The 12278-nt window shown below is 42.0% G+C and overlaps 1 protein-coding gene across 18 annotated transcripts in view; it reads right to left on the bottom strand.

Moving 5' to 3' along the window:
• LOC119489418 (membrane-associated guanylate kinase, WW and PDZ domain-containing protein 1-like) overlaps positions 1-12278 on the bottom strand; it is a 103255-nt gene that overhangs the window by 20312 nt on the left and 70665 nt on the right. For 8 of the 18 annotated variants that reach the window (XM_037771786.1, XM_037771787.1, XM_037771789.1 and 5 more), the window contains 6 exons: positions 11422-11496; positions 10884-10941; positions 10627-10736; positions 8377-8499; positions 7648-7833; positions 6558-7172 (listed from right to left, as the gene is read on the bottom strand). In XM_037771786.1, coding sequence (XP_037627714.1) covers positions 6558-7172; positions 7648-7833; positions 8377-8499; positions 10627-10736; positions 10884-10941; positions 11422-11496 — 1167 coding nt within the window. The remainder of the gene's footprint in view (positions 1-6557; positions 7173-7647; positions 7834-8376; positions 8500-10626; positions 10737-10883; positions 10942-11421; positions 11497-12278) is intronic. The other 10 variants (XM_037771800.1, XM_037771796.1, XM_037771793.1 and 7 more) reach the window with 3 other exon arrangements.

The following is a 12278-nucleotide window of genomic DNA, read 5'->3' on the forward strand; positions in this document are numbered from 1 at the left end:
AGGGGAGAGGATTCACAGCATACCAGTGTAGGGAATCATCTACATTCCTGCTGAAACTGCTTAATTTTCACATCCATCCCAGCCCAACAATCCATTCAACATGTAGGTTCCTCTACCTGAAACATATCAACACAAACCTATTCAGACTCCGCCTGACCGTTTACACCACACACACAATGAGAGTATGCACCGCTTTCCAAGAAAACTCCTTTCCCTTCCTGATGCTCCTTTTCCTGCCACTTTACTACAGCAAAGTGTGTTGAGACAAAAATAGACAAATGAATGCGTGAACGACACTGGGACAAAGAGTTGCTGTTGCCAAGGCAATCAACTAGTTCTGTATGCAGTGACAGCAGTGTACTTTGTTGAATATGAGGTGTGAGCAGCAGCAGCAGCAGCAGCAGCAGCAGCAGCAGCAGCACGCCACACGTACATTAACGGCAGACCTTTGATACGTTCACTCTCCTTCATTACTACTATAGAAACCAATGGAAACAACATCTGACACCGAGCATGCACAGAGAAAACCCTACTGGAAGTATTGATGGAAAGACATTAACACATGCAACAACATGCAAGCATCCATCTTAGGCTCTTTCTGCTGCATTGGCAAAAAAATCATTAAATGTTAAAACTCTCTGTTGCTGCAAAGCCCCTCTCACTACACGATTCATAATTTATCCTCCCTATTTTCCCTCCCTCTCTCTCTCTCTCTCTCTCTCTCTCTCTCTCTCTCTCTCTCTCTCTCTCAGATTATGGGGTGCCAGTTACTGAAGGAAGTGGAACATCCCAGCTGCTGATGAATGTTTTTGTATGTGTGTCTGACCCAGGAAGGACACACACCAGAAGCTAATAAGTGTTTCAATAAAAACATTTCACTTTGAAACAACCTCCGAAACTCTTCGGCAACGAGGTCAACATTATAAGCATCAAGCATATATAAATTGAATTTAACTATGGCCATATGGTTAATATATTTGGCCATGGAACCGAAGGGGAATAAAGATTGGAGGAACTGGCGTAGCTTGACCTCAACTCTACACTCATGTAGCTGTGTCAGCTGGAACAGCTGATTTACATGCTGCACGGTGTGAACGCGTCTTCATGCATGATGCAGTTTTTAAATCTGCTTAAGTTTTTCCGGCATTGTGACGCTGATACATACGTGTATTTCAGACTTGATCGAATCCGGCTGAATGTAACATTTATGAGCAGCTGAAGCTCGGGGAAAAAAATATGGGAATGGCATGTTCCTGCACACACGCTACTGTGCAGAAGCATCCATGAATGCATGCATGCTCTACATATGTAATATCAGCGCGGGCAGGTATGGAAGAAGCTGAGTGTTTATTTATGCACAGAGCACAAACGAGTATGAAGGCACGCACGTAGCATTTACATTATTCACCCGGGCCGTAATCCTGATATTTTTTACTCTGCTGAAGCTGCTGAATGACAGTAAAGCTCTGCTCAATACCCCGCAACAGATTTTATTATTACTGAGGAAACCTTCTACCAGACTGACTAAGACTGTGTCCATTATCATTCAAATGAGAGGGGAAGTAAACAAATTGGAAGTGAAAGCGAGCGCCGTCAGTTGTTTGGTGACCTAAACTGGCTCTTAGCATCAGTGTGGAGGAGGCTGCTTCATTTACTTCTTTTACAGTAGACAGTGAAATACGCCTATATAGTAACTAGCAGAGTAACAAAGAGATATGCTAATGAGGAAATTATTGAGCAGCACTAAAAGGCAGGCAGCGCAGATGTAGAGCAGGTTCAAATTATCAATCGGCAATATGAGCACATGCCAAGTAGTGGTTCTGCTCAGCATGATTTGTGCGTACAAGCGAGCGCTGGTGATAAAGGAGTGGGTCACACCTTCACACCTCCACATCTCTTGATTAGTCTTTAAAAAACGTCCTTGCCTCCAGTCCCATCAAAATAACTCGTCAAATGGAGATTGAATTTCGAGAAATAACACATGCGAACAGCGGCAGCGACGGGGCACAGATTCAGTAAAATGTGTTTCTGGATAGTTGTGTGGGTACAAATGTGTGAGTGTGTGTGCGTGGGGCCGTCATTCTTTCATCCTGGAGCAACAGCGTTGGAAAAAAAAGCTGGAGCTTTTCAAACTGAATCTGCAGCGCGGTGAATGGCCCTGTGTTTCAATATGCTGTTGAAGCTGTGGCCTTGGAGGGTCTATGCAGAGCCCACAGAGCGAGTGAATGGTCCTTCCTCCTGGTTTTCTATATACATTGTTAGAGGGTGTACTGTACAACATGAGTAATGTTCTCTTTTGTAGAGCCAAACGTGTAAACGTTTGTCCTTGCTCTACTTATAAGATTGTCCTATTATCCGGTACTCCCTTCTCTTCATCTACTCTAAATGATATTGTCTCGCTCTTCCTCGTCGTCTGCTATAATCACATTTCATTCCTCTACATTTTATAGCCCCCCCCCCCCCCCCCCCCCTTCTCTCTGTCTTTTCATTTTCTCTCTTCTTTCTCTCCGTCTCTCAGGGGACAGGAGCGCTGTGCACGATTGTCATGGCAACAACGGTGGGAAGACAAGATGGAGGAGTCATAGCTGGCCTGGCCTCCTTTACAGGAGAAGATCCTGATTGTGAAAATGCCAGATGTTATCTTTAAAATTTTATTGGAAAATAAAAAATTCCCACACTAGAAAAGCTTCAGGTAATAATATGTTTTTAACAGGTAGATGTTCTCACATGCAACTGATTGTTTTAATAAATATAGACCGTGCAGAATGTGTGCAGTGTTATTAGATGTAGACATTTAAAGCAGCAGTAGGTAGAATTGGAGCAAGTTAAGTATGATATAAAAAAGTTATTTAACAGTCACTATATCCTATAAGTAGTGCGTGAGACAGGTAATCTGCAAAAAATCATTTGTCTCTGTGTCCTCCGGTGCTGCTAATGGCATCTGCAAGATTTCACAGACCGGAGGAAAACAACCAATCAGAGCCGAGCTGGAGCCTGTCATCTCTGAGCAGCTGTCAATCACTCATGAACTCCAATCAAACGGTTAAACTACGCAGCGCTGATTAAATATTAATCAATATTCTGTTACTGTAATGCCTATTTCTCACCTCAAATGTTTTCAGAAACATCTTGTAGTGGACTGTTTAGCTGTAACATGAGAAAGTTTGTGACCCGGCAGCCATTGTTGAGATCTGTTGAGGAAATACCAAGCACCGCCCGGAGCACAGCCAATGGGAACGCTCAATAGGAACGCTCTCTCTCTGAAATAACCTGTGATTGGTTAAAGTCTCCCGTCACGGGCTACATTTTTTAAAGCCTAAAAACAGAGCCATGCGGAGGTGCAGAAGTCTAGTTATCTCTCGGAACACTTGAATTACAATATGCTGCGCATGACGTATAAATTACATAAAAAAACATTATTTCCCGGTTTGAACACGTCCATCTGGCTTGTAGATAAGTTATTTTTTTTCCTCTTAACAACTGTCACTACACAGTCCTTTAGCAGCTACTTCCTTCATAACCACAACAGCCTAATATTATACCTCTTGTCTTTTTCCATTGCATAAATGACATGTTGCCATTCTCCCCTCTTCTAGGTGTTCGACAACCACAGAATTGAAACCAGAGAGACCATTTGTTGGGCAATCCAAAAAACTAAATATAGTTCTCTTCAATTCAGAGGCTCTGTTCTGCCATAGCAGGGAGCATTAAGGTAATGACAAAATGTACCACAGCCTTATCTGCAAATGCTCTGAGATTAGCCACGAGCAAACTACTCTGACACTGTTCAGTCTAGAGCAATGCTGCCTCCCGGGATACACTGATGAAGAACTGGTGTAATATTGCAAGATATGCTTTTTCTCTCTTTTTCGTCAGGGATTTATAATACTTTAGCATAGATGTAACTTCTGTGACACAACCCCATCTAAGGGCAAAAAGATCATATACAAAATTGGAAAAATAAAATGTCTTGAGAGAAAACAATCCTTCATCATTGTGTGATGTTGTGTTTGTTTGACCTTGTGCTTTGTGCCCTCTCTTAAAAACAGGCTCTGCTGAGTCAGACAGCGCAGATTGATGAGTCACAGATGAACAGATTAAGGCTTCTTCTCCTCCAGCTGAAGTCCACCTTGTTCCTCCTCCTCCTCTCCTCCGCCTATACCTCTTGAAACCAATCCTCTTGTACACGCTCCCCTCGCTGAACTTCCAGTGCTGTTCAGCAAATCTCACGCTCTCTCCTCTAATCCTCCTCCTCCACTTTCTTAAAACATGATCCCTGGCCCTCCTATTTCTCATCCTCTACTCTCTCTTCTTATCTGCCTTCTTACTCCGCTCCTCTTAGCTCTCATAATTGTTGTTTGCGAATGATTATGTGGTAGCTGCTAGCGATCACTTGAAAGGTTACCGCATCGTTCTCAGACGGAAAGCCGAGCACACATCTTAGTCCAAATACACGTTATTATAGAGTACAGATGCAACTCACGATTATTTCTACTGTTGATTAATCTGTGATGTATATTTTGGATTCATTACCAGAACCCAAGATGGCGCATTCAAATTACGAAAAACGGTCCAAAACCCAGAGATATTCATTTTACAATGATATTATAAAAAGGGAAAAGAACCAAATCCTCACATTTGAGAGGCTGTAACCAGTGAGTGTTTGGCATTTTTGCCTGATTGACTAAAGGCGTCTTTACACTGATCGTGAAGTTTACTACATGTCACAATGTGCAAGGTCGGTCTAATAAAATCTTGGTTGCAATCTGTGTCAGTCTGTATTATCAGTTTTAGGCATGTCAGATTGTGCAATAGTAGTGCTATGATGTAAAAGTTATACAAGATCATCCATCTGTGTTGGATTTTATGTTTTAAAAATGTAGCTCTGCAAGGTTTTCTTCTTTGCCAAACCATTTTTTGGTTCGTGTTTGCATGCTTGTGAAATGTTGCTCTGGCCAGTGTGTTCTGCGTCACTTTGTGACGTATTCAGATCTTTTTCTGTTGGTAGGCGTGGGTCGTAGCAGCAGTCACATCGTGAGAATCTGGTCTTAAATTTGTAATACTGTCAGAATTTTGCCGCAGGCTGTCTTTGGCCATCGAAGCTCCAAATAGGTAAATTGGCTTCTTTTATAAAATGAAAAAAATATCTTATGGAAAAACGTGTTTATATTCCTCAAAATAAAAAAAACAAAAACAAAAATAGTGTATTTGTAATTTTGTCAGCGCTACTTGTAACCATTGAGATGGAAGCTTTAATACGGACCCCCTGGCTGCCTGTGTGTGTTCAGTTTCTGCCCTTCATCACCTGGCCTCTCACCTTAGCTCATAATAATGACAAGCTAGTGTCAAATATAGAGATGATCTACGCTGCTGTCAGTCGCCTTGCCTGCCCCAGTGACTGCCTCTAGCCTCCTTCCCACTTATCCTCTCCTTTATTTCCTCTCAGCCTTGCTCTTGCTCTCTTTGAACCTCTTTCGCTCTCTGTGCTCTGGTAGCAGAAACACTGCCCTGCATCCATATCAGTCTCTCTCTCTCTCAAGACACACTCACAAAGGCCCATAATGATGCTGACATTTAACACAATACAGCAACGTTATTCCAGCAGCGGTGCACAAGGTCGACTCATTAGAGGGCATAATTGATGTGGGGTGCATATCCCAACCTGCCACCTAATAGAGATCTGGGTCAGCCGACGTGGACGGCGATTTAACAACAGCAAGGACTGGACACAAATGAGGGACCTCCAATGTCATTCAGAGTCTGTGTGGACACTTTACACGCCGGTAAACAATTTGTTTTGTTTTGACATTTCAATGAGAAAAACATTTATCTCTCGGTCATTCCAGGCCAAAGGCGTAGCGTGAACGAAAATGAATAACACAGTGTAGCAGTTAACAGACTGAGAATCCAGGAAAATTTAGCATCCACCATAAAAAATCCCCATTAATACCATGCAACTACATTAGCAACCATAAAAACCAACTGTATAAGCCAACTGTATGCTCAATTTTCTGATAAAAATCAATGAAACACTGATCTCTTCTCACTTATTCATTCCAGGTACAGTATTCCTAAATAAAACACGTCAAGAGAGGAAAATTAACAGTCACACCCTTCACAATACCCGATTATCTTTTAGGCAACATAGTACGATAGCAAACGTGAAGAGTGACAAAGTCCCTGAGGTCCAATTCAGCAGCATCCGTATTCATAACACATACGAGTCCCTGACCTAATGTGCTCCTCCTCCCCTCTCATTCATCCATCTCGCCTCTTTACCCAGCCTCCCACTCCTTCCCACACTCATCTGCTCATCGACTGCCATGCTAACTCAGCCCATCGTCTCTTTGCCTCTATTCGTTTCATCCCATCCAGTCCGAGCGTTTTCAACCTGCCACCCACTCTCTTCCTCACTTTTCTCTCCTGCCTTCTCATTATGTCACTCTTTACATGCCAACTATTCAAGCTGTTGTACATTCTTTTGTGTGCTTAATCGCACATCCTTTTGTTCCTGCATCTATTTATCCAAATATCTGACATCAAGATGTAATACGTACCTCTTTGCACCAGCATGGTGACCTCGCTGCCTCTGGGACATTTGCTCAGCAGGTCCACCACCTGATTGTGGCTCATATTTTGGACATTCCTCTTGTTGACCTCCATCAGAATATCCCCCTCCTTTAGGCCGCGGCAGCGTGGGTAGTCCACTATCTGCTTCACCCTCTGCCCTCCTCCCGTCAGGCTGTCTGCAATTGTGAAGCCGAATCCCTTGTCGCCCTTCTCCATGTGGATGGTGATCAGCTCCGGCTGGGTGGCTATGGACGAGGCCATGTTGACCACATCGCTGGAGGAGTAGCCGTGCGAGCCGTTGGATGCCACGTCGGCCGAGGGGCTGTGCGGCCGCGGATCCCTCATGCCGTTAACGGATCTGGCCTGGTTGGAAGGCGAGTCAAACGACTCCTGTCCGTTGACGATGATAGGCTCCTTGTCCACGATCGCCACTGAGGTCACCAGGCTGGTGTTGGGGTCATCAGGGTCAAAGGGCAGCGGGTAGCCACGGCACAAGGCCAGGTCCACCATGGAACCGATGGGGATGGATTGGAAGATCTTCACCACCTGGGCGTGGGTGTAGCCCAGCACAATGGTGTCATTCACACTGACTATCACATCACCTGCACCAGGACGGAAAAATATACTGTTAGTGATGTCATCATTTACACAATTAACAATTATTTACTGGAGTTTGAAGTTAATGTATCAAGTCAAAACACTGTTGGTGTTGTTTATTTAGTTGTTTAGTATTATTCCCCAGCAAATTCCATTATTCAATGTGATGAAGCACACTAATGCGCAATTCGTCTGTCATTGCCATTTTAACATCACAGCACTTTGCATTATGGGTTATTCCCTTAAGCAAGGTCTGTAGAGTTGCAGATTTATGGAGGACTAAAATAATCCACTAGGGAGCCCTTAAGCACTTTCTGAATTCACGCTGGGACAGCCCCGAGCCGTCGTGGACTTTCAAAGCCTGTGAGTGCATAAGAGGGGACACTGGGCTCAAACTAGTACTGAAAGAGGATAGATGTAGTGGAGGAAGTGAGTTGAATGAAAACAGTGCCCCCTTTGGATAGTGGTTATGTACTGCACCTGTCTCCATCTTGCCATCCACGGCTGCAGGCCCGTCCAGCACCAGACTTTTGATCTGTAGAAACTCGTCCGGCTCGTCACCTCCGACCACAGTGAAGCCGAAGCCCCGACGGCTCTTCTTCAGCTTTGTGTTGATGAAGGTTCCTTTCAGCTCTGCTGGGTTTCTTGTAAAGAAAGGCTTCCCTCCTGCAGAGCACCAGAGAAACAACTCTTACTTTTGTGTCCATCCACATACTCAACGTTCAAAATTCCTCAGATCAGGATAATACTTTGTAGACTGCGTTCTTATGCATGTGGACCAATCTACAAACTGATGGATTCCTCAAATGTTAGGCACCATTAACATCGGCACAGGCTATGTGTGAAGTGTTTTTTTGCTGATGCATGGACAGCTTGGAATGTTTGACATGTGTCTAACAACATTTGGTCTGCATGTATTCGTTGTCACTGGCACGTATTATTGTAATTTCCCAAATTTTGTTTGTGATGTCCTTTTCAAATGACAAAAGACTGCAAACAAATCAGAAGAAATGAAATGTGTTTTCTTCCAATAAAATGGAGGAAAAACGTCAAAGCACAGGTGGAATTTCCAATGTAGAGGTAGTGAACATTTGTGTTATTCATTTGAACTACATGATGTATCTTTGGGCCACTGTCAAGAACATATTATAGAAAAATCAAGCAGTAGTAATGAAGTAAACACAGTGTCTATTAAACAAAAAGATTTACGTTTGGCTCCTGTTGGCATGGGAGGTAGAGTTGGTGGGACCTGCGGGTCCCTGTAGGTCTCCAGGTGGTTTGGAGCGTAGTTCGCTAACGGAGCCGCTGCTGACGAGTGCTCCTCTATCCACTCTGTACAAACACAATCACACACACACATTGTCAACACACACTCGACCCAAAGGTGTATTTACATGCCACACACATGCACACATAGTAACACGTAACAGCAACACACGCATAGACACACAGAGCTTTAAGCACATACGGTACATACTTGCCATCTGATTCATTTTTACGCCTCAGTTGTAATTAGCTCCTCAGTTACATCAGCTTCTACCGTTATTTGTTGAATGTGAAATGCTTTGTAAGTGTTGCAATGTAAAAAAAGATATATATTTGATCTCAGCGAAAATGATATGTGTTGTTTGCAAAACAATTCAAATTCAATGACATTGCAGGGGTTTTTCAAAGTCTGACACTGTGGGCCCCCCCCTCAGACAAAATTGAGGCACTGCGCCTGTATGTCCAGAGGTTTTCAACACAGGGCACACATCTGTATATGAATGGATAGAGGAGAGTGTCAGTATTCCAGGAATATAGGTACAAAACATTGTGATGGGAAAATCTGAGCCATAATACAGACAAAAAAATATTGATAAAGCAACATGAAAAAAGGTAATATTAAAGGATGTTGTCAATCCTATTATTATTATGATTCTTTGTCTTGCTTCTCTTTGGGGGATAATGATGCTCTGAGTTTTGGAACCATAGTTCCCATAATTTGAGGGCATTGAGGGATGTAAACAGAAAGTAAAATAATGCTGTGGATGCAGTGGTTTAGATATGGACAACAACTTGAGCACTTTTTATGCCTATATTTGTATTTTCTAGGGCTGTGTATTGGCAAGAATCTGGCGATACGATACGTATCATGATACATGGGTACAGTTCAATATATTGCAATATATTGCGATACTGTAAGCAAGGCGATATATTGTGATTTTTAAAATCAAATTTTAGCAAAAACTGTCATAGTATGAAGAACACACACCGTATGCATAAAATCTGACTTTTTTATGCAATCAGAACAGTAGGGATCCTAATTTGTATTTATGACAACATCCAACATCATAGCGCTACTTTGAGAGGGCACAAACACTGAGACGGCACATATCTTTGCAAATGAAAAAAAGTATTGACTGATTTAATCTTTGCATGTGAACTATTAATTAAAAATCAATAGTGTTTTTGAGAATTAATACAGTATCTCAGAACATAATATCATAATAATATTTTCAATATTTTCTTAAACCCCTACTAGGCAAATTGGCACCATTAAAAGTATACCATATTATCTATTATTAGTTCCTTTTTGCAATGTACTCATGGATGTACAGACAGCTATTACTGGATTACTTTGAAACTGAAGAAAACTTGCACACGTGATGATTCTCAGGCAAGTTCAGGAGTTATTTGGAGCATTTCTTTTAATTTTTCTAGGATTTCTAATAATGATATCTTTGGAAAGTATAAGTCACACTGAATCTAAGAATGTGTGTATCATGTCTGTGTGTTCATATTTGACAGATCTATGACTATGAGAAGGAGTAACATTTTTTACACAAATTGCAGTAATTGGGCGCTACAGTAAGTGTTTTAAAGTACCTTAATTAGCCCCAATGAGCAGCATGTCACAGCCGCTGCAGCTCCAATTCCTGACTGTGTTGATCAATGGGTCAAATCACCGGGCCAAACTACAATAACTAACGTCCCGTTGTTTTCAGAGCACCAGCATGCACCTGTCCCTTTCACCTCACGCAGTATCTTTGCCTCATGTCTCTCTCCCCGGCTCCCCTGGGGAGGCATGCCTCACAGTTTGAAAACCTCTGGGCTAAAGAATAAAAAATGTCTTCCTCGTCTTTTCATGGTAAGGCAAATTAAATGATCAAAATACAGAATGATAAACAGCATTTATGGTTTTAAATCATGTAAATTAAAACCTAAACAGCAAAGACGACACCAGGGCTTGGGCCAGCTCTATTTTAGTAAAACTTGGTACCGATGAGAATCAAATTTGCATTTAGTGAATAATAATGTTTTTTTTCCCCATCACGTCTTGACAGAAATCAGTCACAGAGGAGAGAATAAGAGCAGTCTGGCCAAAACCCAGGAGAGCACTGGACGAACTAGAAGGACATGACACTCACAGACATGAAGAAAGAAAGAAATGGTGCCGTGCCAGGGCAGGAAACGAACCTCGAATATACCGCTCACCTTCTGGAGGCTGCGGCTGCTGCTGCTCCAGGATTTTCCGACGCCGCGCCTCCACGACGGGGTTCTCATACTGGGTCTTCCTGTTTATATGACTGAGACAGTGAGAAGCAAGACAATAGGGGTTATATTAATTAGAATCAAAAATAAGAAAATGACAGTTAAAGTATATAAAAGCTCATCAAATGTGCTCTGAAGGTTTTTAATTTGGACAATTTGTGTTAATAAGGTGATTAACTTACTCTACATAGTACACCCCGTATACTGGGTCTTCTATCCTTTCCCATCCTGGAGGCAGCTCTGAAATACAGAAGGCAACACATTTAACATAGAACAGATATTGTGGTTGGGTTGACTCCAAAACATTCAGTGTAGCAAAAATAGTTATTAAACTACAGTTACAGTAGATATACAGTTACACATGATTTATTTTAAATGATTTTCTTCACAGTTCTGAGTAAGGGATTGTTTCGTTATGTTATGTTCATACACATGGTTCACCAGGGCTTGCTGTCTTTATAGCATTACATTTTGAGTTCTCCCATATATACCCACAAATTCCGACTAAATAACAGCAGACTTTTGTGACCATTTTCATTTTGAAAACTGTGGTTTCTACTTGCCAAGGACTCATTAAATTCTCTATTAAATTTCAGTTTTATTACAATTGTAAATGCAAAATGTTTCAAACACAAATTGTCTCCCTGTCGGGTACAGAGGATTCTCGCTGTGCCAGTAGCACTTATGTTTTATGAATATCTAGTTAACGGATATGCGTACCTAAATTATGACCAGGATCACCCTCCTGCTGCCCACAACCACTTTTATTATTCGGATCACGACTTAAACACAATCCTATGTAAAAACAACATAAAAAACAAAACAATGGATCAACACACAAGTTAAGTCTGAAAATGTAGAACTCAAGTGCTAACATCTGTATCTGACTGCTTGCAATTCTTCTGCTAAATATTACCACATTATTCCTCACCCATACACATTGTACACACACCAAACCACACACCATGGGAACAGGCGGACAGATGAGGCCTATTAAACTGACACATCCCCATTAAGATGTTGGCATCTCACTCCTCCTCCTCCTCACTGTATTTGATTTCAGACAAAGACATTACCGCCTTGTGTTACTGTGAGCTTCTCCCAAGTCCAGTAAACACTTTTATAAGAGACTGGACTTCACGATCAATAATCACAGACTGTCTGTATCGGAGCAGACAGGAGTAATGAAGGCTTACAGCCGGACATTCAAGGCCTTGTTTAAGACTGAACTCTCTCTCCATTACGGGGTAGTTTGTTCTACCTTCAATTGGGGCGAGAATCAGGAGCTGAGCCATCTGCCAGGCTGTGAAGCAACTCCAAATACATATATGAACCTCAGATAAACCTCAGCAGAACATAGTTCAAATGTGTGCATCTGATCCAAATAACTCCTGTAATGCATGCCATGAACTGTAAGTAGCAGAATATCATATCTGTTACATCAAAAGCAAGTTGAATGATCTAAAAAAATCCTAAAAGGGCACACCCTTTGGATACAGATGTTAGAAGGGCAGAACTATGATCAACAACATATGACAAACTCACATACAGTACAGTAATACACATGAGGGATTAAT

Source organism: Sebastes umbrosus, chromosome 6, assembly GCF_015220745.1.
Source record: "Sebastes umbrosus isolate fSebUmb1 chromosome 6, fSebUmb1.pri, whole genome shotgun sequence".
Classification (NCBI taxonomy): Eukaryota; Metazoa; Chordata; class Actinopteri; order Perciformes; family Sebastidae; genus Sebastes; species Sebastes umbrosus.